At 33.7% G+C, this 27,312-nt stretch overlaps 2 protein-coding genes across 2 annotated transcripts; one reads left to right on the top strand and one right to left on the bottom strand.

Moving 5' to 3' along the window:
• Positions 1-650: 650 nt before the first annotated feature.
• Positions 651-17,306, top strand: LOC145606648 (chloride channel protein CLC-d-like). Its single transcript, XM_081662454.1, has 23 exons — positions 651-1,116; positions 1,209-1,281; positions 4,550-4,771; positions 4,862-4,908; positions 5,021-5,119; positions 6,678-6,752; positions 7,656-7,744; positions 7,869-8,009; positions 8,113-8,183; positions 8,285-8,364; positions 8,490-8,627; positions 11,741-11,800; positions 11,891-11,965; positions 13,375-13,526; positions 14,873-15,008; positions 15,140-15,271; positions 15,379-15,456; positions 15,535-15,590; positions 15,683-15,769; positions 15,848-16,004; positions 16,096-16,197; positions 16,281-16,324; positions 16,998-17,306. The coding sequence occupies exons 1-23, from the start codon at positions 940-942 to the stop codon at positions 17,083-17,085; spliced, it is 2,379 nt and encodes a 792-aa protein (XP_081518580.1). The 5' UTR covers positions 651-939; the 3' UTR covers positions 17,086-17,306.
• Positions 17,307-19,204: 1,898 nt separating this feature from the next.
• LOC145609106 (Cupredoxin superfamily protein) lies at positions 19,205-22,254 on the bottom strand. The gene is made up of 2 exons (XM_081664664.1): positions 22,021-22,254; positions 19,205-19,744 (listed from the first exon to the last, which is right to left on the bottom strand). Exons 1-2 carry the CDS (start codon positions 22,196-22,198, stop codon positions 19,353-19,355), a joined length of 570 nt encoding a protein of 189 aa, XP_081520790.1. The 5' UTR covers positions 22,199-22,254; the 3' UTR covers positions 19,205-19,352.
• Positions 22,255-27,312: the final 5,058 nt, after the last annotated feature.

Genomic DNA, 27,312 nt, shown 5'->3' with positions numbered 1-27,312 from the left:
AATTGTTACACGCATCACACTTGTAATATAGCCTTTGTGGATTTAATGATGACTTGGAACTTCTAATTGCAAATTTCCTCCCATAACAATATTTGTTTGCAACTCTTATGTAAGAATACTCATACATTGAGGAGGATGATCTAGAAATATGACTCATAGTGTGTTAATTTGTGGTTACTTTGGTGAAAAAAGGATTGCTAAGCCTTGTACATTCAAGAGTATTGATAAGAAAGCGAAATAATAGCTAGTTCCCAAATTTGAAACTAGCCGTTGTAACTTAAAAAACAGAGGTATTTTGTGTAATTTTTTTCAAATTTTGGCCATTTTGTGTAATTATTTTATAAAGTTAGAGCATTTGAATTAAGTTTAGTGCTAATGGCTCACTAACGTCAGGGCCCTTTAAGGTCAGGGTGTGAATAGTACAAAACGTCACTGGTATTTGGTAAATTTTGAAAAACTTGAGGATATTTGATGAATTTTTTTAAAGTTCAAGGATATTTGGTGAAAAAACCGAAAAAAAGTCAATTTTAAAGTCGAAAAAATTCATGTGATGGAAAAAGATAAATTTTTAATTTTTAATTTTTTTTTTCGTCCAGCATGAATGGCAATTGGCAATGCTCTTTAACGAAGCAACAAAAGACAAGGGACAGTCCAACCACATACCGAGGAGACCGAGAATTCGCTTCCCTATTACGGCATACCTCTGCTCCTGCTCTCGATTTCTCTCTCATAATTACACCTTCATTCATCCTTACTTCAATTCCAGTTCCTAAATAGCGAATCTAATTCGATTATCAAACTAAATTTGCTCTTTCGATCTCTGATCTCCTCACTTCAATGCTAAATTAGGGATCAATTATCTCCAAAAATTAAATTTATCTTAATTTTGAAGAAGAAAGCTGGAATTTTAGGGTTTTAGAGTGATCAAAATTAGAGGAAATGTTGTCGAATCATATCCAAAACAGTATGGAAACTGCGAGATTGGTGTGGTCTCAGTTGCCAAATTCAGAGGAGGGAGAATTTGATGAAGTTGGAATTTCTAAGAAGAATGATTCTAATGGTGTCGAAAGCCTTGATTATGAAGTTATCGAAAATTATGCTTATCGAGAAGAACAGGTTTAATTCTCACTTTATTTGGGATTTTGGGATCTCATTATCTAATTTGTCTTTCAAACATGTTTTAATTGCTTTATTTTATGATTTTGTAGGAAACGAGGGGGAAACTGTTTGCAAGTTATCAAGTGTCTTTGAAGTGGTTCCTCGCGCTATTGATCGGCGTTGGTGAGTTTGTTTTTCATGATAATGTCTACTTCGCTTTCGCATCATTGTTGTAGCTTGCTCAATTTGTTGAAATTTAATCATGTGTTAAGAATCTTTCAATGCTCGTTTATGTTTCCGGAACTGGTTAGTTTGAGCTTTAGCTTTTACTTGCATGCTGCTTAGGTTGGTTTATTGACTTATTGAGATTAGCTTGAAGACGTGAACAAGTCTTAAGATGGTTTATACATTGTCATAAGATTGTATACTTGACTTGCTATTGCCACCCAAAGCTGCCTAATCTATACACAGCTTTGTAATTCCCCTCCGTCAGTCACATTTAGATGTGTGCATGTTCGATCATTATTTATTGGCTTACTTATGGTGCGTAAAACAAGATTTGCTAATATTTGTCAACCTTAAGTTATATGATTGTAGACTTGTGGAATGTTTCGACTCCATGACCTTCTAATCACTTCTACCTTGATACTATGAGCATGGAATTTGGAACTATTGATTGCACTAACAACCTTCTACAACTCTAGGCAACCAACGATATTACAGGCTGTTAAAAATCCTATATTTTGGAATTTAGAATCACGAATTAACACAATATTCTAAAATTTAAAGCATTCATGTTTTTGTTGCTTACATACAATTTAAGATAATGTTAAACTTAGCTTGTACTTTATCTGAAGAGGGTTACGTTAATGGTTACATTTCAATTATTTCCTAGATTAAGTAATTACTTTTTTTTTTTATACATGTTTTCCTCATACGTACCTACTTTCCATGTAACTATCCCCATTTATCAAAATTTTTGCCAATTCCCAATGCGACCATTACTATTTACAAAAATATTTACCTACTCCCCAATGTAAATATTCCTATTTTCAAAGTTAATTTATGGCTTAGTATTTGATATATTTGATATCTAATCATTGCTTTTCACTTTCTTTTTTTTCTTATTAACCGTGTAAAACCACCAAATGTGACCTTTTAGGGAGGGAGTACTTGTTTATAGCTTACGATAGTACTTTGACTTGTTGAGATGAGCTTCTACTGGTTGGTTATAAGCAAGTATCCCCCTCGTTCCCTAAATAAACTTCTCACTTTGACTCTTTGCAATATTCATGTATCGAAATTTACCAATTTATTTATTTTTCACTTTTATCATTTTATGTATCAAAATAACATATGGGCTTGAATGTTGGTTAATTGAAAAGACCATTCAACCATGTTTCTTTCTTTTGACACTCATGAGCCTTAACACTTTTTGTGGACCAAACTTGTGTAATCAGATTTTGGTCTTTTATGGCCTTGAATTAGACCCGACAAATGGGTCAATTGGGTCGGGTCAGCTAATATTCGGGTCGGGTATGGGTCGGGTCGGCCGATTCGAGTTTTGGGCCAACTTCAGGTTAAGTATCGGGTGGAGTTCGGGTCGGTTATGTTTGGGTCGGGTCAATTTTGGGTCATATTCGAGAAAGGTCAAGGTCTTGTTTCATTTGTGAATCAAGCTCAAATCAATAATTTTATACGGTGTATATATTTTGTTATTGTTAATAAAAACTATCAACTCGGTTTATGAGCTTAGTTTCAATTGAAGATGAACAATTTGAGTTATTTTTGGTACAAGACATTGTAAGTTCAATTATAAGGTAATTTTAGTTTGGGATATTTGTTCGGGTCAATTTCGAGGGTCTATTCGGGCCAAACACTTCGGGACAACTCCATTTTTGGGTCGGGTTGGGTTAATTTTGGGTAAATGTTTTTGGGTCAATTACGGGTCATGGGTCGGGTCATTAGGGTCTAGGTCAGGATCACTTGGTCTAGCTTGAATGTTGGTTTTCCAGAAGGACCTTTCGACCATGTTAGAAAGATGGGAGTAGCAAAGACGTGTATGAGATGGATGTGTGTACACCTTAAGGGATATAATTAGCAATGAAGATATTTGGAAGAAAGTTGTAGTTGTCGATAAAGGTAAAATAAGGGAGAACCAATTACATTGGTCTATGTGAAACGAATACTAGAAGAAAGTAGAAAGGTGGGATCATAAGACGATTTGGATGATAGGAGTTACAAATGATATAAAGAAATTAGGTTTAAAGGAGCACACTTGAGAGAAGGGATTGGAGGGAGAGGTTCATGGTTGACCAACACCTGAGATGAAATCTTGGCTGTGTTGGTTTATATAGCTCACCAAATTTTGGGATTAAGACTCGACATTGTTGTTGTTGTTGTTGTTTTTTTTTTTTTTTGTTGTTGTTGTTGTTGTTGTTGTTGTCATTCTAAGGATTTTTTTTTTTTTTTCCTTGAGTAAATGATAATCAAGCTATTTGTAGATGAATCATACGCCGTGCCTTTATGGTTACTACTATAGTAGTATTAATGTCGATGTTGCTAAATGACTAAATCATTAATAGGAAGATAGATGAGAAGTACTCATTAGATATTGGGAAGATGAGGACAAGGCATCAAGGATAACAATGGATTGTAATTGAAAGATAATAATTTGATACTTCTTCTGTCCCTAAACTGCTTTAAACCTCATTGTCACTTTTTAAGAAGCAAGTGTGACTTTGTGCACATAGGTGGTCACAATTATTTATGTTAAGAGATAGAGTGGGTAAGTGGGGTTGCAAGTGAAAAATTTATTAATTAAGGTATGTAGCAATCTTTAAGGGACATCCATTTTTAATATATGGGGCTATATTTTAGAGACAAAGGGAGTAGCAAGTTTAGGAGAAATGTGGAAAATCCCATCAGCACTCGTATGTCTTGTCAGTTAGTTTTGCTTTTTTACAAAGATTTCTTTAATGTGGAGGAATGACATGTGGAAAAAGAGGATTCTGTTTTACAATAATTAGTGTAAATAAGCTGGCTGGAATGCTGGATGCTCCTGCAAACTAATAAATCGATCAACAAACCGAAACTTTACATATAACGAACCCAAAATGTTTGGCAGTCAGTATTTAGCATAATGCATACCCTAATAAAACACAAAACAAGTCTGTTGGGAGACTAATTTTCCCTACCAATTCAGCGTAAGCGGATACATTCATACAGGCCAGATTGCTCCTCAGCCCTTCTATGCAAAAACCTGGTTTAGGTACATTGTGATTTCTTATCTTTGTTTTGAGCTAGTAATCCAATGTCTTATTGTGTTTATTCTGATTTTACAAGAATTATATTTATTAGTGGTTATTTGTTGCATGTTTGAACTTAAATTTTGATGGAATATATATCTATTGAATTTTTGTTGATGTTAACGCCTGTTTGTAATTGTCAGGCACTGGACTTGCTGCTGTTTTTATAAATATCTCTGTTGAAAACTTTGCTGGGTGGAAATTCGCATTGACATTTGCCATAATTCAGAAATCATATCTTGCTGGACTACTAATTTATGTGCTTTTCAATTTAGCGCTAGTTTTTTCCTCTGTATATATTGTTACCCATTTTGCGCCAGCTGCAGCTGGATCTGGTATTCCAGAAATAAAAGGCTATTTGAATGGTAAGCAGTTCATATCTACCGTTTTCTACAAATCCTACCGACATCTCATCTTGTTTATTATCAACACACTATTTTGAATGCTTTTTACAGGAATTGATGTCCATGGCATACTTTTATTTAGAACGTTAGTTGGAAAGGTATGAAGTATCCCTTTACCATTTTCCAGTCTTTTATTCTGTTGACCAGATTGTAGATCTTCTTACCATAATCCTATCATAATCTCTTCTTGTTGATTCAATTTTTTTGAAGATCTTTGGAAGCATTGGTTCAGTGGGAGGTGGGTTAGCCCTCGGCAAAGAAGGCCCTCTTGTTCATATTGGTGCTTGTATAGCTTCTCTCCTGGGACAAGTATGTGTTAATACATCTATAATTGTGCCTCTCCCCCCACCCCCTCTAGCACTTAGGTTCTTACCATACTTCATGCTTTGTATAATTGCATTTACCTCTATTTGCTTGTAATTGGGCCTGATGATCATTCTGTGGCTGTGTTGGTAAGAATTTTTCATGGTAGTGAATAAGGCACTTTTACTTGTAGCATCTCTCTAAATTAGGTGCAAACGAGGGGGGTCATATTTAATAAAGTTTTCCAGATTAGTGGAAACAATATTAGCAGTGGCAGTGTCCAATCATATATAAATAGTTGGAGGTTATGCAAAGAAGAGTTCTGCTCCCACCCAAAAAAACAAAACACCCATATAAGCCCCAATTGTGGGTTAAGACCAATACATTGATTAAAGGCCTTAGCAATTATAATGGGATTATGGGAAGGGGAACGTTTAGGGGACTAGGCGTAAGGGCTGAATTGAAATTCAGAATAGTAAACTGAATGATAAATTATCTTTCTCACATGTTCGAAACAGATATAGAGAAGAATGGTGCAATTGTGCAAAGAGATAGGGAGAGCTTAAATATTTATACAAAATATAGAGAAGGGGTGTTATGTGGAGGGTAGTCACTGATATATAGGATCGCAAATGACTATAGGAGAAGATAGATGCATGCATGGACATCTTTATTCTCAGGCATGTGAACAAGGGACTTGGGGCTCTAGGGCATTCATTTATTTAATACAGTTAATGAAAGACAATAGTGGAAGATGTGCTTATGCATTGCAGTTAGGGGTTGGGGTGGGGTGGGATGGCCCTACTTAGGGTATATTGGAGATTGAAGGTGACTCATCTCATCTGTCATTGTTGGCTGCATTAGTGCATTGGGTTTTCTTGGTTGGACTAGCATTAATGACATATTAGGATTGAATTGAGTCATCTCTATTAACTTCGTCCTTCATAATCATTATGTGAAAGTTGCGCCTAGGTGTGAGGTGATAGAGGTCAAGCACCTTTCTTAGCTTGGGAAAGGCACATTGAAAATTAATTTAATTGTTATCAAGAGTGCCTCCCTTTATGACCCTTGCCTGCATGTGGTTTAAAATAAATATAAATTATGACTAGATGTTTGGCTATCTTTAAAAACATGTTGGTGTCTTATATCATTGTCTTTCTATAAATTTTTCACGAAATTCTCAAGACTTGCATTGAGTTTTTGTTGATGGCAAAGAAAGGATGAAAATTTATGGCTACTCTTTTTTTTTTTTTTTTTTTTAATTTTTTTTAATTTTTATAAATTTATGGCTACTCTTTTTATTTTTATTTTTTTAATCTAGGGTTTTGGACTTGTGAGATAAGGGAATATTTGTTTTCTTTGAGATTGAGATAATGTAGTGTGCCCAATCCTATGTTGGACTAAATTGATCTTGCCAAAATTGGCTATATAAGCTACTATGTTGATGTTGCATTAGTTCAATCACTATTGTCTGTCATTGACATGGAGTTCATATTTATGTTCTTCTTAGATTTGTACTTTTGAAACCTAATATTCAACTCAAATTTTTGATGTATGATTTCAGGGTGGATCTACAAAATACCATTTAAGTTCAAGATGGCTTCAAGGTTTTAATAGTGATAGAGATCGTCGTGATCTTGTAAGTATATTGACATATAAATAACCTTTATTTCATGAACTGTTCCTTGTTTGTCTGGTGTCTACTTTTCTTTTAACCATCCAAGTAACGTGAGCATGATATTTTTCCCATTGATTGCTTCATTCTTCTTTGTTCCTGGTTATTTATAAATCTACTTGGGTGTAAATAATTCCTTAATTTTTTTTTCCAAATAACATTTTAGTCGCATAACTTTGTGGTCATGTGGTATACTGATATCAAGGTTGACAATTGTGGTAGTTGTTTTATGTGGATGAAGAGTTGAGAGATCAGATACAGTGAGGGAGGGAGATATGGGAGGACATCAATTGGTGTCAACAAATGTGATCCTTAGTAATGATTGTAGTATAAGTTGGTTCGTAATTAAACTAGTGACTACAAAACCATAACTATATGCCATGATATAGAGAAGAAAGAAGTGGGGAACTAAACAACCAGGAGGTGGGCTTGGAAGCACCCATTAGGCATGGCTAAAAGAAAAATGACATTGGACTTTAGAGCTGCTAAATATATGAATTAAGTTGTTTCCTGATATATAAAGGATTGGAACTAATTGATGCAAGCCTCCAAGGTGCTCTCCAAAATAAATATGCCTACTAATTGAGATTCTCTCTCTCTCTCTCTCTCTCTCTCACACACACACACACACACACACACACACCCTAATTGACAGTGGACTTGTCTTTGTTGTTCCTGCTTCTCTAATATACTGCCCCCATTACTTCTAGTTGTTCCTATATGGAATCATTTAGTGAGACAAAAAAAGTTAAAAGTAGAATCAACATAAAGATCAAAGTGAGTAGTAGTTAAGTTTTTTTATAATTTAATTATGTATATATTAATCATCCTTACTAATGAGCTTCCTTTATGTCATATTTTGGAAAGGTGACCTGTGGCTGTGCAGCTGGAGTTGCAGCTGCGTTTAGAGCTCCTGTTGGAGGTGTGTTATTTGCACTTGAGGAGGTTACATCGTGGTATAATAATCTTCTTATCTCCTGATCGCAGTAATATCCATGGTGATGTAATAATTTAGATGGTTTGCATCTCTTGTCCTGATCTCCATCTACTTATTATTTTGTTCTTGTTTTTCTCTTAAAGGTGGAGAAGTCAGCTTATGTGGCGTGTCTTTTTTACTTCTGCTGTTGTTGCGGTTGTTGTACGTACTGCGATGTCATGGTGTAAGAGTGGGAAATGCGGACACTTTGGTGCTGGTGGCTTCATTATATGGGATATTTCAGAGTTAGAACTTCAAATTCTCTCAGCTATTCTTTTATCAATTCTTACTTTTGTCTGCTGGTTTCTAACCAAGCCTTTTATTTATTTATTATTATTTTTTTAACAGTGGTCAAGAGGATTACTCATTTGCGGAACTATTGCCGATGGCAGTTATTGGGGTGATCGGTGGTCTTCTTGGTGAGTATGTGCTATTTTATCTATCCTGTTTGTTCCATATTCTGTATGCGACAGGATTCCTTTTTTTTTTTCATCATGTGACAGCTGTTGAAATTTCATAGGGGCGTTATTCAACCAACTTACACGCTATATAACTTATTGGCGTCGCAATTATTTGCACAAGAAAGGGACACGAGTTAAAGTAGGTTATTGTTGGTCTTTACAGAGTATTATATGTTCTGTCTGGTGATCTTTCCCCCCCTTTTTTTGGGTTGTAATTTAAGTTGTTTTCTTGATTCATCATTTTCATGCTCTTTTCATCAACAGATGATTGAAGTCTGCCTTATTTCAGTAATCACTTCTGCGATTTCTTTTGGGTTACCACTTCTAAGAAAATGCAGCCCCTGTCCTGCTTCAGAAGTTGGATGTCCTAATCCCCCAGGAATGTATGGGAATTATGTAAATGTAAGTACTCTTTCATCTTGTTCATTTATTGTGCAGTCTTAATTCTGAAGCTTAATCCTGCTTTTAAAGCAAGTTCTTGGCATTACTATATTAAATCTATCAAGGTTTACTTAAAATTTACTGCAACTGAAATTTTAAAAGATTTTATGTTGATAAATGAGTTTCTATGAGCTCAGAGTGAAATAATTAATGGTTGCTTGTCATACATATATTACCTATCATGGAGATATGATGGCTGCTTCTAGTTATTCATCTCTCTCGGTTTCTTGCTGATCTAAGCATTTCTTGCTACCATGCGATTACTGCATGTGTAGCGATATTCTTTCTCGTTTCTTTCTTTTTTTTAGCAAACTACCAAAGGGTTTTCTATGGTGTGTACCTGTTTTTGTATAAATTTAAGCTGATCCCTAACTTTTATCAAAAGTCTCAAAGTTATCCTTGTGGTTTTACAAGTGGGATACTGTTGAGAACTCGAGACTTGTATTAAAGTGAGGGTACAACTTACAATGTATATTTTTTTTTTTTGAAAATAATAGCACCGTAGAAAAACCCAAACTAACGATTGCCTGCTTTTCCTTACTTGCTGATATGCTGTGAATTTTGCACAAGTTAGAGTGAATTGATTGTAGACATTAGTGAGTTTTATGGGAACTATCATTTCCAATTTCTTTTATTTGGAAGTTGTATGATCAGAAGAGGGAGAAAAGGACCTACTATCAGTTCATGAGGAAAAGGATTTTTTCCATTTTATTTTATATTTGTTGCTCTACTAGATATGTAAATCAAAGAAAATATTGAAAAAGGTGAATGTGTGGAGAGGGGTTTAAAATAACCTTCGTTCTCCCAGAGGGTTGAGCAAGAACTGGGGTACCTGATCAAATTCTCAATATTTGCAGTCAAATCTGCTCATAATCGTTATTGGCATTCTATTATATTAAACCTAGTAAAATAACATCAGTTTTTAGTATTTACATCCCAAATTCAAAGTTGTAAGTTAGATATGATTTAAATTTTGGGCTTTAGCATCTGTTTATGGTTTGGGGTTCAAACATATCTTCATACATTGGATAGCAAATTCCATGATTAAATAGAGTTCCTGGTCCAGGTGCCCAAAATCGAATCTGTGATTAATTGCCTATACTGTCGGTTCTGGTTTTAAGAAGTTAGGGCTAAGACGGATTCCAGATGGTCTTTGTAAAATCAACATTCTGTTAAGTTATGGAGATTTTTATGAAATTCTTGTTAGGTGCTTGATACGTCAATATTAAAGTGATGTAGATGTGTTTGATAAGGCTATATATTGCAATAATTATAATATTCACTCTGGACTACAATGCCCATATAGCTCAAATACATGTTCATAATAAATGAACTAAATAATCGTAATTTATGAACTGACTGTTCATATCGTTTGAACTTTAGAAATTAAATGTTCATGATCTTTGACCTAAATGCTCATAATTTACTAATCGAATGTTGATAATTTTACTATGTGTTCATTTGGGGCCATGATGAGCATCATGATCTCGGGTGTAAAATATACAATGTATTGGGTTATTGATGAGTTTCTCTTGTTATGATATCGTGCGTTAGCTTTTTATTGAATGTATGGCCAAAAGTTGTTGGAGTGCTAAATTTCATTTTGTTATTTCTTTTTTGGTTTTAAGTGTTTGTAAAGGAGTTTTGTGGGTGATATTGGGTGGTAGTGGTGGTATTTGTCATATGTTGAATTAGTGAATTGTAAGGAGTAATTAATTTGTCTAGTTTGAACCATTAAAACCACATTAGAGACCTTAGTGATGATAAAACTCTTTATAACACAACTCCTTGTTACCAAAGAACATACTCCATCTTCTCTTTGTTTTTTTTTTTATTTTTTTTATTTTTTTTATTTTATTTTTTTATATTTTTTTATTTTTTATTTTGGTTTCAAAGACCTAAGTGAGCTAGAGAATAGAGTGTTTTTGTGTAAGACAAAGTAGGAGAGAGTGTTGGCTGTGGGGTTTTTTTTAAGAAAAGGTAGGGAAGAGAGCGTTCCATGTTCTATGTGATTTTGGGTTAGGAAGTTACAAGGTTTGAACAAAAGTTTTCCAAAATAGAAATAAAATGAGATTATGACTAGCAAAAGGAAATGGATGAAAACGAGAAGTGTAACCAAATAAAGGAACAAATTGGGTATCTCTCTTTTCCATCCTAGGATTTCTAGATGTTGGTGAAGAAGGTGAATGAAATAACCATCACCACAACAACAACAACAAAGCCTTAGTCCCAAAATGATTTGGGGTCGGCTAATATGAATCGTCATAAGGTATTGCCTATTAAAAAGAAACGGACATAACAAAACCATCTTTTAAAAGAGTTTGAGAAAAGGTGAGTAAAGTGAGTAAACGAAAGAGCAATTATGAAAAATTTAGAGAGTTTTAAAAGAAAATCAAGAATAAAATTCATGTAAGTTTCAAAAGAGTGGTTAAAACGTTCAAGTTGAAAACATAAGGTTTAAGAAAGCTTTAGCAAAGGAAAACAATACAAATAACCATTATAGTATAAATAAGTATTTTAATATAAATATGACCTTGAGCTGATTAAGCTATGTTTTTAATCCTTGATAGGGAATTTAAAGAGCGTTGCATACCCTTCCTACTTGCCTAGTGTAGCCGACCCCATGAAATCATGGTTGCAATGGAGATATGTTACTCACAGTTATCACAGTCGGTGCAATAAGCATACAAACTTGGAGGTTATAGGATTGTTATTCATATTATTTATTTTTGAGTATATGACTAAATATTAGTGTCCACACTATGTTAGTGTTGAGACTTAGGCACCCATGGAGTATAATTAGGTACCCATGGAGTATAAGTGAAGAGTCTGAGTAACATGAGACTATGAGAGGATACCATCTTCAATTTATCATAGGATGTCTAAGGGAGCAATCATTAGGATGAATGTGCTAGTGCTAGTGGTGATGCATTGTGCGAGGCTAGCAGGACCCGTAAGAGATACTAGGGCTTAAGTGGTTTTTGCAGATTGTCTCTGCATGGTATTTTTGTTCAATCATATTATTCTAAAGCCTTTGATTGTATCTCATAGGTTTATATTTTTGTCGTTTACAGTTTTACTGTCGCAGTGACAAGGAATACAATGATCTAGCTACCATTTTCTTCAACACACAGGTGATTTAGATAATGTGGAAGCCTTGTTATTTTCACCAGTTGATTTTCTGTTCATCCATTTGTTCCAACAGATTTTGGTTTTACATGCAGGATGATGCTATTAGGAATTTATTTAGCGCCAAAACGATTCATGAATACAGTGCTCAGAGCTTGTTAACCTTTTTGGTATGACTTTTGTTTTCTTGTTTATGTTTTCATCACCATTGGTTTAAGCTGTGAGCATAAGTTTTATTTTTGAGCAGGGGATTCTAATTCTTTTAGGCTCCGTTCTCTTCTACTTATTTAATCAAGTGTCAGCAATGTTAAGTGTTTTTTCCAGCAAATATAAGCTAAGATAATATTAAGCTTAGCTAAGTTATGCAAAAATAGGCTGGTAAAATAGAGCCTAAGCTTCGAAGAAGCAAACTTTTGTGTGGGGCATTTTTAATTAATTACAATGCTTTCCCAAGGTGTTGGTAATTTATAGCTTAACACGAACCTTAATTTCCCTGTTTTCTCTCTCTTCATAACATGAATTATATGAAAAAAAATTGTAACAAATAGCGGCATTGATCAATTATTTAATTGATAATTTGGCACCAATGCACACCCTTTGGCTCGCTCTTTATTGTATTTTTTTTTTTTTCTATTGTTGAGGTTAATTTAATTCTATTAAATACTGGCTTGAGGTAGGTGACAAATATGGTCAGGAAACCTCTGTCCATTTGTGGCTACAAGTCTACAACCTTCTTCTTTGCTTCCTTGTTTTTTCATTGGCTGGCTATTATAACCCATACAAATTAGTGTTTTAACTTGCTTGATATTGGATGGGCATAAAAATTGTAGTATATTATAATTGATGTGTGCTACTACAGTATATGATAAACTTTATAAACTTTACACTAATATTTGTTTATTTCAAGGAAGTTCATGCATAGATTATTTTTATTTTTGAAGTGTGCATTTCATTATTGTTGTTTTAAAACAGTTAGATTTTTTATCTTTACTTTTTGAAATTAGTCTGTTTTGCTGCCTTCAACCACTCAAGTCTTGACATCCCACCCCCATTCCTTTCTCTATGTTGAAAAATGTAGTTATACATATCTCCCAAGGGTGTGGTCAAATGTAGTTGGGGTGTGTTTTATATGCATCTGATTTTTTTTTTTATTTATTTATTTTTTTTTTATCTGAACTTATCTAATTTAAAATTAATCAAAACTTTTTAGACCTTATTATAACTTATTTTAGTTGTTAATGAACTTAACCACCCCTTATTAACCCTTTAGCAGAACTTATTAGAACTTATTTTTCTTGAAATAAGTGAAAGGTGAACAGAACAAGCCCTAAAAGTATGAGTTGGGAGCCATTAACTCTTATGCCTTATCCATGCCTTCCTACTGGTTCCATAATGATTTATAGTGCTCAATTGCAATAAAAGTATGTTCTTGTTGCAGGTCTGCAGGGCTAGCACAATTTCAAATTTGTTATATGTTGTACAAATGAGATAAAATGCAAGTGAAAGTTAGTGTGCCTTATATCAACTTGTGCATAGTTGGCTGCCTATTAACACTAATTATCTTTCCTGTGTTTTGTAGGTTATGTTTTACACTTTGGCAGTGGTCACATTTGGAACAGCTGTTCCTGCTGGTCAGTTTGTTCCCGGAATAATGATAGGGTCAACTTATGGCCGTCTTGTTGGCATGTTTGTCGTCAGCTTCTATAAAAAGCCAAACATAGAAGAGGGAACGTGAGTATTCTTTCTGTCTGTTTCTTTGCCGCTACATCCTGTATAAACAATAGACAAACTGAAGTATAATTAGATTTGCTTTTAATGTGTGGAGTACCTAAAGGTCATGGCATATCTGATAAAAGGCCAATTGATATCAGCCACATTGGTTTTGGAGGAGTAAAGCTGTTTTTATAATTAATTTTAGGGAAACTGTCAATGGTAGCTATGTAGTTTTGCACATTCTCAATGGTAACAAAATATTTGGCAAATTTTCTTAAACAACATTACTTTTTATAAGTTTCACAAATATAACAATATTTTTACAATTAGCAACTAATTAGCTTAATTTTTTTAAAAAAGGAAATTTTGTCTAAAACCACCCGTCAAATACTGTTTTTTGTCAAAAACCACCCACATTAAAATGTTGCCTAAGACCAGCCAAATACAAATTTTTGTTGTGTAAGACCACCTGGCTCAACTTTCCGGCCTTGACCTCAAACTCCGGCGTTGACTCAGGGCACGAGACAAGCATGTGACTATCAATGACCCCCTCCCCCTTTCTTTTTTCCCCCCCTCGAAATTTTCTGGCTATTAATGACCACCACCGCCCACCCCACCCCACACTACCAGCCCCACCTCAGAACCAACTCACCCACACAACAATCCCAACCATCAACCTACCCGCCACCACTCCGACTAGCCCCTTCCCCACCGTCACACATAGCATTACTTTTAACCCTTGGGCAGAAGCTTATTAGAGGCCTTGGGATGACGTTGATGTGTTGATGCCGATGTTGGTGGTTTGAATCATGTTGATGTCGATTTTGTTGTATGTAACCTATCTTTAAGAGCCATCCTTTTCATTTTCTTATTTTTACTGTCTGTAAAAGTAGTTTAAGAGCTATCCTTTGAATAATTACTTGATACGACCATGGGTACACGTATAAGTTAGATTCTGGTTGTGGATTTTAAGAAAGGGAAATATCTCCCTTGATTTTATTTTAAAATTGCTTGGTTAATTTTTTTATTTTAAATTTTCTTACACCACTGTGCTATGGAGTTCTAGAGTAATCAGTGACTTTATAAGCTTAATTGATTAGTGACCAGAGTCTCTTAACTCATGGTAGTAGCACCCTGTAAATCTTACCATCTTGGTTTAGGCAGGCTTATGGGATAACGGGGTGGATTTACTTTTGTTTACACTTCTCAATGTTTTGGGAAGAGTATTCATATTCTTGTCTAGAGCATACATGCCAATGAACCTAGTACTTAATGTGATAAGTTATGTGCTTTGCAGAAACTTTGGCTGTATTTGGCTCCCTTCATGCTGCATTTTAAATTTAATATGACTGTTATCGTTACAGATATGCTCTTCTGGGTGCTGCTTCTTTTTTAGGAGGCTCAATGCGGGTGACAGTGTCCCTTTGTGTCATCATGGTTGAAATCTCGAATAATTTGAAGTTTCTACCCCTTATTATGCTAGTTCTTCTTATATCAAAGGTATGCTCTGGGTAATTGAACTTGTGTAGTTGAACCATCACTATTTTTTTTTATTGTTTTGCACATAGCTCATTTGTATGGATGGGTGTCATCTTCCTTGTAAATTTTTGATTTTCTGAAATGATGTGCAGGCTGTTGGTGATGCCTTCAACGATGGCATTTATGAAGAGCAAGCTCGGTTGAAGGGTATTCCTTTGCTTGATTCAAGACCCAAATACCAAATGCGGAGGATGACTGCAAAAGAAGGTTGTCGAACTCGAAAGGTCAGTGCTATATGAGGATTCTGCCTTGTATTCCAACTGAGAATATGTGCCATGCATATGTTTTGGGAGTGTTGTGCTAACTTTTTGCTTTAACATTATTCTTGAAGGTTGTTAGTCTTCCTCGTGTTATCAAGGTTTCAGATGCGGTTTCTATTCTGAGATGCAACAAGCACAATGGCTTCCCTGTAAGTTGAATAAGTCAATGGCTTCAGCATTTCCATGAAAATTAGCCTACTTATTCTTGTGTTTGACCTGCCAATTAGGTGATAGATCACACAAGGAGTGGAGAGACGCTCATTATAGGACTGATGCTTCGGAGGTTTGCCTTGAGCACTTTTGTCCTTTTTTTTTTTTGGTTGCGCATCTGTAACTTTAAAATAACTCGGAACTGATGTGATGTGTCCACCGCAGTCACTTTTTGGTGCTTCTTCAATCCAAGGTGGATTTCCAACATAGCTCTTTGCCTAGTGATTCAAGAGGTGGATCCTTCCCAATAAGGTAACCTGTAATCTGTGCTTAGACCTTGGTTTGTAGTATTGTGCAACTGGTAAACTGATGGAGGCTTCCTCTTTGCAGGCATAATAATAGTGAATTCATCAAACCAGTTTCAAGTACAGGGCTTAGCCTTGATGATATTCATCTGAGCCAGGATGATTTAGAAATGTACATAGATCTCGCCCCCTTTTTAAACCCATCACCGTATATAGTCCCTGAAGATATGTCATTGACAAAGGTAGACCACTCTGACTTATAACTTAATCTTTCTGTTTTCATGTTTCTAGTTAAATGAATTTTCACAATCTTACATCATCTGGTTTGTTCAGGTGTATAATCTATTCCGTCAATTAGGATTAAGGCATTTATTGGTTGTCCCTCGGCCTTCCCGTGTTTTAGGTCTATTAACACGAAAGGATTTGATAGTTGAGGTATGTTATTGACATATCTTTTGTCTCTTCATTATGCTGTTTTGCTTGAATCATGCTTAAGAAGACTATGGTTTTAATTGCAGAGTGATGATGAGTCGGACACAGAACTCCAATCGACTAGTGTAAGGTCTCTTACTATTGATAAGTCTTTCATGTTTATTAGCTCACACATTATGAAATGTGGAATAGAATTCTTGTGTTTCATAAATGTTTGATAATTGATTGACCTTGTTGGAAGAGTTTTGTTTGAGCCACTGAGTTCACTGCTCCTCATAATTTACTATCCTCCTATAGAGAACGAAACTCCCCGAACTTTAGGGCTGTATGTGCTTCTGATCTCCTATTGACACCTGTCCTGACTTTAGCTTGTCATTGCTCTTCTAATGCCAAAATCTACTTGGACAATGCAGAGATTTTATTTTCTGCACAAATGTCTACATTCTCCTCTACTTAATCATGTTTCTTTCATGACTCCGCCAACTTTATCTGTCCCTTGTGTTGCACATCATGGGAGATAGCTGGTCAGTGAGCAATGAAGATAAAAGTTCTAGTGATGAATTGGAAGAATATATCTTAGGTGATTAAAATCAGATTCATTTCTGTATAACAGCAGAGAACAGTTGGGTTTTATAAGGCCAGAAATCGAGGCTAATTGGATTAGAGTTGAAACTTGCAAGGGGAAAAAAAAAAAAAGGATAGCATTACTTGCTACCGTTGTAGGACTGTAAAAGATTAGGTTTGAATGGTCGCAATCTTTCTCATCTTTTGGCTCTTAATTTTTTACTTGTTGAATTCAACAGAGCTCAATACCGTAATGGAGGCTCAGTATCAAGAAATGTAGATGTGGAGCAACCACTTTTAAATGGTCTTTTGGTGCAAAATAAATGATTCGGAGTAGCACTAATTCTAAAATCGTGTAGGTTTTGGCATCTCCTGAAGGCTGGAGTTCATTATCTGCATTCTTGGAACATTTTTGTTTATTCTAATTTTTTATTTTTTCCTGTACAAGCTGCAAAACTCAAAATCACACATATTTGTGTTGTAAAGTGTAAAATTGTAAAACAGAATGAAAGCTTATAGAATGAAATCATTTCGACAGGTTAGAGTAATTTTGAGATGGAGGGAGTAACTTTTCCTCCAATTTTTAAGTGCTATACTTTCTTAATTTGCAAAATTTGTACTTCATATTAATTATATCTCTCTCCTTTCTTAATCTTCACACTACAATTTATTTACTACCTCCGTTTCTTATTACTCGCAACAAATGGGTATTATTTGTGAGATATAAAATATTCATTTGTTGCAAGCAATAAGAAACGGAGGTAGTATTTATTTTTTTAATTTCATTTCCCTTGTGATCGTTGCTCTTACTTTATATTTTTATTTTTACAATCCTTACAACTAGAGGGGTTCAACGTCCAGTCTAGTGGTAAGGAAATTACTTCTAATCCCATTACATCTTGGCATTTAGGCATCTCAATGTCTTGATTAGATCGACATATAAATACCATTGAGTTAATTTAGTTTGATTAAGTTTAAAAGGATTGGAGTTAAAAAGTTGCAAAATTCATTGAATATAGCTCAATTTGATCTCATTCACATTTGAGCTTGCTCGAGCTTAAAAATGTAATTATATGAGCTGTTTGAGCTGAGCTTAAGCCATACAAATATGAAACGCAAAACTACAAAGCTTGATAGAGCTCAAGGCCTCAAGCCATACTGTTTTTTGACATGAGCTAAAACAAACTAGAAAGTATTAAAAGAAGATAAAACTATTATTAGCCATGGTAGCGTGCCTTGTGAACTCGTTCCCATTGAACCTTGTGGATGCTACACCATGTAAAGGTCTTAAGGACCTGTTCTTTGTAGCTTCTGGGCAAAGTAGAGCAGATTGAAGCAGAGCGGAGTACTACTTCTTATAATAGTAATTATTTTTAATTATTATTAAATATTAATTATTATTATTATTATGATTATTATTATTATTAATTGTATTATTATTATTAAGTGTAATAGTAATTATTTTTTATTATTATTAAATATTAATTATTATTATTAAATATTAAGTATTATTATTACGATTATTATTATTATTAAATATTAATTATTATTATTTAAATTATATTTATTATTATTATAATATTATTATTATTAAATATTAATTACTAATTATTTTCATTAAATATTCATTTTTAATAATATTATTATTAAATATTATTCATTATTATTATTATTAAATACTGATTTTTAATAATAATATTATTATTAAATATTGATTTTTAATAATAATAATAATATTAAATATTAATTATTATGATTATTATTACATATTAACTATTTATTATTATCATTAAATATTAAGTATTATTATAATAATTTAATATTAAGTATTATTTTTAAGCAGAACAGATCAGAGCAAGGTAGAGCAGAGAAGAGTATATTTCAGCAGAGCTGAGTAGCTCTAAAGAACAGGACCTAATTACATAGGGGCGGAGCCAAGGGGGGTTGGCGGGGGCCTTGGCCTCCCCCTTGGCTCAAGATATTAATTAAATTTGCTCTTATTTGTCATTAATTTTGGTGTAGAGGAGTTGGTTTTTTCCATGTAATAGTATGCAAGATGTCATGGGATCAAATCTTGTAGCTAACAAAATTTGTTTTTTTTTTTTTCAAAAAGTAAATGTAATCATTTCAATAGTTGCGAAATCTAATATACGTAGGTATAATCTTGGCCTCCCCTCACTTAGAAATTCTGGCTCCGCCACTGTGAGTACACGGAAACTTTGTAAAACTTAGGTCAAACAAGTATGACATGAGTCACATGACTCTACTCAACTGCGGCAACTCTAGGTTTTCATGCAAAATCTTACAAGTAAATTTTTTTAGCCTGATTTGTTGTTCACCACAAAGAATATAACTCTGAGAAACACATGCATCACATTAGTATGTATGACTATGATAATACGAGGACATGTGGTCATCCAGATTTTGCAAAAACACAGGGTTAACATTTACTGGAAGGACTTGTATCCACCAGATACTCATACAATTGTCTTTTAGGACTTTTATGTTCCATTACTACATTAGAAAAAACACGATGTCAAAACAGTAGGTTCAACAATTATCGGTGCTTGTTGCTACTTTTGCTACGTCAAACACTAGGAAACAAGCAAAAATGCTAGCATTGCAGTGGCAGTTATACTAAAAAGTCCTTTTAGTAGATCTGATGGTGTCACAGCTGCAGCAGCACTTGAAGGACCAGGAGAGACGGCGCTGGCAGCAGGGCTTGCAGGGGATGAAGCAACTGAGATTGCAGGAGATGGAGCCATGGAAGAAGTAGTGGTGCTGCGGAGCACATGGATGTCAACTTTCTGCCCAGACTGGCAATGACCAGGGACCCCACAAAGGAAGAAGTAGTGGCCGCGCTTGGTGATAGTGATGGTGTCGTTTCCTGTAGTGTGAGTTGCAATAGGGGACGATGCATTACATGCCCTGTATGCAGCATGAGACACTTGCATAACATTGTGAAATTGAGGATTGTACTGAAAAACTGTCATTGCAAGCAAAGAGGAGAGTCATTAGTATTTTACTCTGAACATTATGCTATGAGCTAGGCAATATCAAATTATGAACATATGGCTACAATGTAACATCATAGTTTAAGTCAAATAATCAAGTAGAGTACAATGCAAGTATTGTTTAGTTTAGAATTGTTTTCTTGGCATATGATTGATTCAGGTAGCACCTCCAACCACCACCACTAAGTTTGAGGCCATAAGCCATTACGTGAACACGACCAGGTTTCTACTTTTAAAACAACATACAAAAGGTGAAGAAAAATAAAAAGGACAAACATGTTTATGAAGCACCGTGAATCAAGTTCATATGCTATGAAGGAACAAGTACAGGAGGCAGCTTATGTTGAGCCTTGACTGTTTGACATCATTGCAAGAGAGCCCAGGAAATGGATAAGGCGAAATGGTTCAAGGGGAAAAAAATTCACTGAACTTACTGCTAAATGAATGTAGGTTAAAACTCGAATATACAAGTATATGATTACATGCAGAGAATATAGAGCGCTTGGGTGCAAAATATTATAGACTCGGAACTGCCCTAACTTTCTCTTCCCCCACAGTGATTCAGTCATTAGAATACTGCAACTGCCGGTTGTTACTAGTCGGCCAATTTTATACTGCACCATGGCAATGATCATTGCCAGATCAAATGAATCATTAATGATTTAATAATCATATTAAAACATATATACAAATGACCACAATGTACGTTTATTAGCACTCAAGTCTGATTTTTAATCAAAACACCATTGATTAATAATCCGACATTATACTAATCCCTTTGTACCATTCTCATCACCCTACCAACGTTTCGATCACATGTTGGATAGAAAAAACTAAAAGCTCAAGGTGGGTTACCCAAGTTGGATAAAAAAAACTATTAAACAGTTGGAGGGCGTGCAATGACAACAATTATGAAGTATTGTTCACATTCTGAGCATGGTATATTTTATAAAAGAAATACTTACATGATTACATTTGCTTTAGAACGAAAATAATTACATTTTTATTCTGCCCTTTTGGGGTTCAAAATGAACTATGGTATAATGTTCATGTCATTTCTGGTTAAAAAACATCTACCTTAATGGTCCATTAATTATTATAGCATGCGTATAATAAGATAGAAAATAACATTGTTGATATTTTTCCACCAACACCATCATTTCAAGAAAGCAACATCCCCACTGCCCCACTAATCCATAAGTTTGCCTATGTTGTCTGGCTTATTATTTCATGAACATCACTTGTCAATGTCATCCATCCACCATTTTCAAACAGAATGAGTCAAATCTAAAAGGACTATCAAATCGCTTTAGGATACGGATTCATGTACATAATCCTTTTATCCGGAATAAACTGTTGTTTTACTAGTTCAAATTACATTATCAATTTCATGTCAACGGAGAATAGACATAAGTACATTAATCCTTTTCAACGAATTGTGACATTTTAATATTACTAGCACCCAACTATTCCAAACAAAATTAGCGAAATAAAAGAGGAACATACTTACATCATAATATATTTTGACATTTTGAATTTCTTGAGTTTCAAAAATAAATATAATTGAAGTACATAAAGTTTGATTTCAAACAATTTTAGAGCTCTTCCGTCTAAGACTTCGAGTTAATTGTCATATTACTAGTTCAAATTAACCTACCGATAAAATTATATATTTTCGCCAAAGAGAATATGAATATAATGCTAGCTGAATGCTGGTACGGTGGTACTTTAAACAGAACGATCCAGTGAAAGAGTGCGAGTGCTTAATTTCAAAGATTAGTAGAAAAAGCATGTTTATATATTTTAAAAATAATCAGCCCCATATTATTACAGGGTTTTGTCATTATCCCATAATTAAATATTTTTTTTTTTAGAAAAAATTAACGCCGCTATTCACAGCGCAAAAATCCAACAAAAATGACTCAATTCTGCACTACCTTACGTCAAATACGACAAACATTATACTCTTCCGATACTAAAAGTTCTTTCTATTTTGATTTTTTTTTTTTTTTTTTTTTTTTTAAAATTCACGGTCAAAATAAAAAAAAACTGTTTAAACTGAAGGAAAAAAAAAAATCATGCAAACTCCAATTAGAAAACATTCTGAGGCAATAAATACAATTAATTAACACAACTTTCAACCAATTCCCAAACAAATTCACAATTACACCAAAATTAAATGACATGCAAATGAAATTCAATAAAATTAACAGCCAAAAAAAAAAAAAAAGAATTAAAAAGAGAGTACCAATAACATCAGAGAGATGAAACTCTTTGGTAGCAGCCCACTTCTTGTAATCGATGTTACCAATGGTGGTCCAACCAGCTGAATCCCCAACCTTATACACCGCCGCATTCGCCGTAACCGTAAGCAGCACCAGCTGCAACACGGCGGCTAATACGGCGGCCAAATTATATAAACCCATTGTTTTTATTGATGTTTGGTGGTGCAAAATTACTAAATTTGTAGGAGTTTGTTTATTTGATTTTGGTTAGTTGTAAATGAGTGAGCGTGGTTGTATGTGTAGATATATATAGTGTCAATTGTATTGACAGTGGTTTGAGTGGGGACAGTGTGTAGGTATGTATGACAGTAGGAGACTACAACAGAAAAAGTGACTTACAAGTTTGACAAAGTAAAGTTTGAGGTCGTAATTTTATGCCTAATTGATAACTTGGCAACTACACATGTTTTATTATCTTAAATGCTCGCTTTAATTCATATATTACGAGTATATTTGTTAGGTTTGAACATGAATATTAGAGAGAGAAAAAGAGTTAGGCCCGGTTCTTTTGAAATATTCTGCTCTTTGCTCTGCTGAAATATGCTATACTTTACTTTTGCTAATCCTTGCTCTCTAGCCTAGAAGCTCAAAAGAACGGGGTCTAGTGGAGATTGAAGAGATTTGTTTTATACTCCCTCCGTTTTTTTTTTCATATGCATCACTTTGACAATTGCACTATTCACATACCATGGTTGACATAATTTTTTCACCTCTAAAAAATGAATAAATGTTATTATATTATATATTATTAGATTCATCATAATGTCTAGTTTCATGATTTAATTTTGTTACAATTTTTACTAATACACAATTAAAGATATTTATGGTTAAAGTAGCGTCTCGGCAAATGTGTCAGTCAAACTGATGCATATAAAAAAACAGAGGGTTTTTGAGTTTGAGTGGAAAATTTTGTCATTTTAAGTAATAAGAAGGTTTTTTTTTAAGTAATTTGAAGGAATATATTAATGTTATTTGTAAACAAAATAAAGTTTCCATTTTTTGAAAAGATGGGAATTATGGAAGGATGAAGTGCATAAAGTACATAAAAAGAAATGTGGGTGAATCACAAAAAATAAATATATGAAAACGAATAAAGTACATGCACATGGATGAAATTACAAAAAAAAAAAAATAGAGAAAATATAACAGTAATTCAGGTAGTTGAATGAATAAAAACAAATACAGTAAATGAAGGTAATTTGATATTTTTATTGTATCTAAAAATGAAAAAATATGTAATGAGAACAATATTTTGGAATGCCTAAAAATTAATATATAGGAACTTCATTTGGGAACGGAGTAATGAGTATCATAAAATGTAATTAATGAGAATTAAAGAAATTGATAATACGTAATAAATGAAACATTCTAATCAAAATATAGCTTTGATAACACTTCATTTTTAATGCTAACCTTAATATAGCTTTTAATAATAATAAAAAAGGGGGTTAATAATTTAAGCTATGTCCCCGTAGTTGTTGATTTTCTAAGATATGCCTATGCTTTTTCAAAATTACAAGATGTACCCTTCAACTTAAGGTGTTTTAAACCGTACCCTTTGACGTTAACCTAATCTTAATAGTTGTGTTAAATGTGAATTACCCCACTTAGAGAGAAATTTCACACCCAGAGATTGGGTTAGAGTTATATAAGGGGACTAACATTAAGCATCTTTTTCATATTTTCTCATCTATTTTTTCTTCTTTTTACTAAAACCAATCATTGATATATCAAGCTCTCGGTGTACTTCTTCTTATTATCCACTTCTTATTACTTCTTATAAATTACTAACGTCAAGTTAACCCCAGAGACCACAACTTATAATTTTGAAAAAACAGGGTACCTTAAAAACTCAACAACCTCAAGGACATACCTTAGGAGAAAAAAAAAACAAAACAAAACACTCAAATACATTCCACACGATTCTAAATTGCCCACAAAGGTAATAATCATTATTACTTTTCCTTAGGCCAGCAAAATGGTAAACAAAATGAGGATCAAATTCGACCATTTTGTATTATAAAAGTGGTGTTTTGTGTCTCATAAAGGGGTTTCTAAAAAAAAAAATTGTACTCCGTATGATATATTTAATTTCCTTATAAAATTAATAATTTACATGTAGTTCAGTTCACTTTAGTTTAGCTCCAATCAGTTTAGTTTAGTTTAGTTCAACTCTTAATTTCCTTCTCTTATAAACAGTTGAATTCAGCTTAATTCAGTAAATCAGAACTGGCCCTTACTGTATAAAAAACCACTGCCTACTTGGCTAGGAAGCCTAGGATGGTTTGCTGCAATTAAGAGGACTCCAACAACTAACTAGTCTATTCTCATTAATGTTTTCTTTAAGTTCTTAATCAACATGCGCATTGCATATTATTTCTTACTTTCACTTTTATTAAATAGTATAAGTAGGGTCCTGTTCTTTTAAACTTTTGGGCAGACAGAGCAAAACAAAGCAGGTGTCAGCAGAGTAGAGTAGAGCATATTTCACTCAGCGAAGCAGGGCATAGCAGTTCTAAAGAAAAAGGCCTAATACTTTTAAAATTAACACAAACAATTTCTTACACAACTTAATTCATTATTTTGTGTTCTTCAAAATTATCTTCTCACTTTCTATTTAATTCCTCACTTTTCCTCACTATTTTCTCATATTACCCTCATCCCAATATACTTTATTCTAAAATAATAAGTGATCCCAATGTATTTAATTCCAAACAAAGATGGTCTCATTGTATTTGAGTGGTCCAAATGTATTTCATTGAATTTGAGTTTAGAAGTGCCAAAGTTCAAACGTATAATCGTTAAGTACATTCGATGAATTAATTACGAGGAATAAAAAAAAATCAAGCACGTATAACAATGAGTAAAAATTAAAGCACTAAAACTATTATTTTTTTTAAAAAAATATATGCATATGTTAAATACAACTCTATTGATAAATAAATATATAAATAAACAAATTACACTTTCTATATCTCCTGTACAATTTTATGAAAATTGGGAGCGCTTGGATTGCGAGTGCTCCCACTACTAGTGTTATCAAATTTGGAATAGAAGGATTAAAAAATCAAAACAGGAGTTTCTTGATAATTGAACACCTTTTTCATTTGAACACCTTTTTCATTTGATTAGATAACTCATATCCCTAATTGAACACCTTTTTCATTTGAAGAATTAAGTTTTTTTAATTTTTTATTTATTTTATGTGAGGTTTTCTTTCAATGTAGTTAGTATAATTGCATCTTACTTTTTCAAAAGTTTGAGATAACTCTTAAAAAAAAAAATGTCCGGATATTTATACTATAAAAATATTTGTTTACATATTTTTTCCCTCATCAATGCTGTGATAAGTTAAATCCAAAGAGCTCTGATCCGCAAACAAAGCTAGCTATGACGCGTGTGTTAGTTGCCTGACGATTAATATTAATATTTTGATTATAGGTCTCCCATATTTCTTCATTATAAACTCTGAAACACTATACTTAGCTTTGTTTTACAGTATCATCTTGTCCATGAATTAGGGCGCACACAATGGATTTGTAAAATATTAGGGATGGGTTTTACAAATACTAACTCTAGACAGAAACTCACAAAGAAATAGTTACAAGTGAAGAAAATCACAAAGGCATAGTAAAAAAATGAGGGTAGAAATGTAAGATGGATTGTGTACGTATAGGTATAACTTATTGCATATATATATATATGGTTTGATTGAATGCCTATCACCAATATCTATAGTTGAAGATATAGAGGTTGAAAGAAATGGGTAGAATATTCCAGAATTCTTTTCATCATTCTTATAACCATAATATTTTATAATTTTTATGAACAATAATATCTTTTTAGTTACTTCCAATGTCAAGAATTCTCTAAATCCCACAACCTACGACTTATATAGTAATTGAAGGGCAACACCCATTAGGACTATGATAAACCCTCATCTATTAAAATGCAGTGGAAGAAGCCATGAAATGCGGTGGTTAATTATAACAAAAGCTAAGGTAAACCAGACCACTTCAATCTAGGGCTGAACAAAACTATCTGAAAATCCGATGATCCGATCCACATCCGATCCGAAAATTGTGGATAACCGATCCAAAATTGATTTCGGATCGGATATCCGATCCGAATAAATCGGATATCGGATATCCAAAAATTGAATTTCGGATATCCGATATCCGAAAAAGAACACTTAAGGAGTACTTTATTACTACGTGTAAGTTTATTTTATTACCCAAGCCCAAACATTCGCAGGCCCAAACTCAAACCCTAACCCTTATTTTACTCCCTCAAAACACAAAACTCCCCTACTGCCGCTCTCTCTCCTCTCCCTTCCCCTTCCTCCTACCTCCTCTCTCTTCTCTTTCTTCAATCAGATCTGAAAGTCTGCAACCCAATCTCACTCTATAATTCTAAAAAAATCAAATCCCACACTGAAGTTTTGATAATAGTCCCCTTCGATTGCGGCGGCTTCCTCACGGATGCTCCACGGCTACACCTGGCTTCTCAGCGGCGGCTCTATCTACACTTTTTCTGATTTTTTTTTTTCTCATTTGATCCGAAGTTTTAAAGGATTTATTTTGTACTTCTGTATATAAGTGTTACAATTTTCTGGGTTTGTTAACGACTTAACGTTATAATGATGAAATTGATTTTGCATTCATGAAGATCTAGTTTTGTTTTTCTTGAATGTATTTTCCAGTTATGCGTATCAATAAATAAATTTTGCTATCATACTAGTAATTTAATTACATTAGTTATAAAATATTTAAAAACTATATATATATATTTAAAAATGCTCGGATATTGGATATCCGACTTATATGATCCGAAATTTTCGGATACCCGAGTATCGGATATCCGACCAATTTCGGATCAGATACGGATATCAAATACTAGAATTTTCGGATACGGATATCCGATCCGAAATCTAATTTCGGATCGGATATCCAACCCATGCTCATCCCTACTTCAATCTCCAAGTCACAATATTTTGCTTAACATTGTTTATAGATCGTGTTGATTTTAATTTGTTTGATAATTTGCTATGATCGATGAGGTATAATCCCACACGCTTATGTTTGAGATAAGAATTAAAGATGGTTTTCTTAGGGTTGAGATGCAACCATTCATTAGTGGAGGGGAAGGATTCAACTCCATAGTAAATGATAAACTAGGCTAGATCACGTGCAATGCACGACTTTCCACTATTAAGTATCAATTTAAAACTATTTTTAAATATAAAAAATAAAAGT

The sequence above is a fragment of the Chenopodium album genome, chromosome 23 (assembly GCF_948465745.1).
Source record: "Chenopodium album chromosome 23, dcCheAlbu1.1, whole genome shotgun sequence".
Taxonomy (NCBI): Eukaryota; Viridiplantae; Streptophyta; class Magnoliopsida; order Caryophyllales; family Amaranthaceae; genus Chenopodium; species Chenopodium album.
The sequence above is the reverse complement of the archived record's forward strand: the minus strand, read 5'-3'. Positions and strand labels throughout refer to the sequence as shown.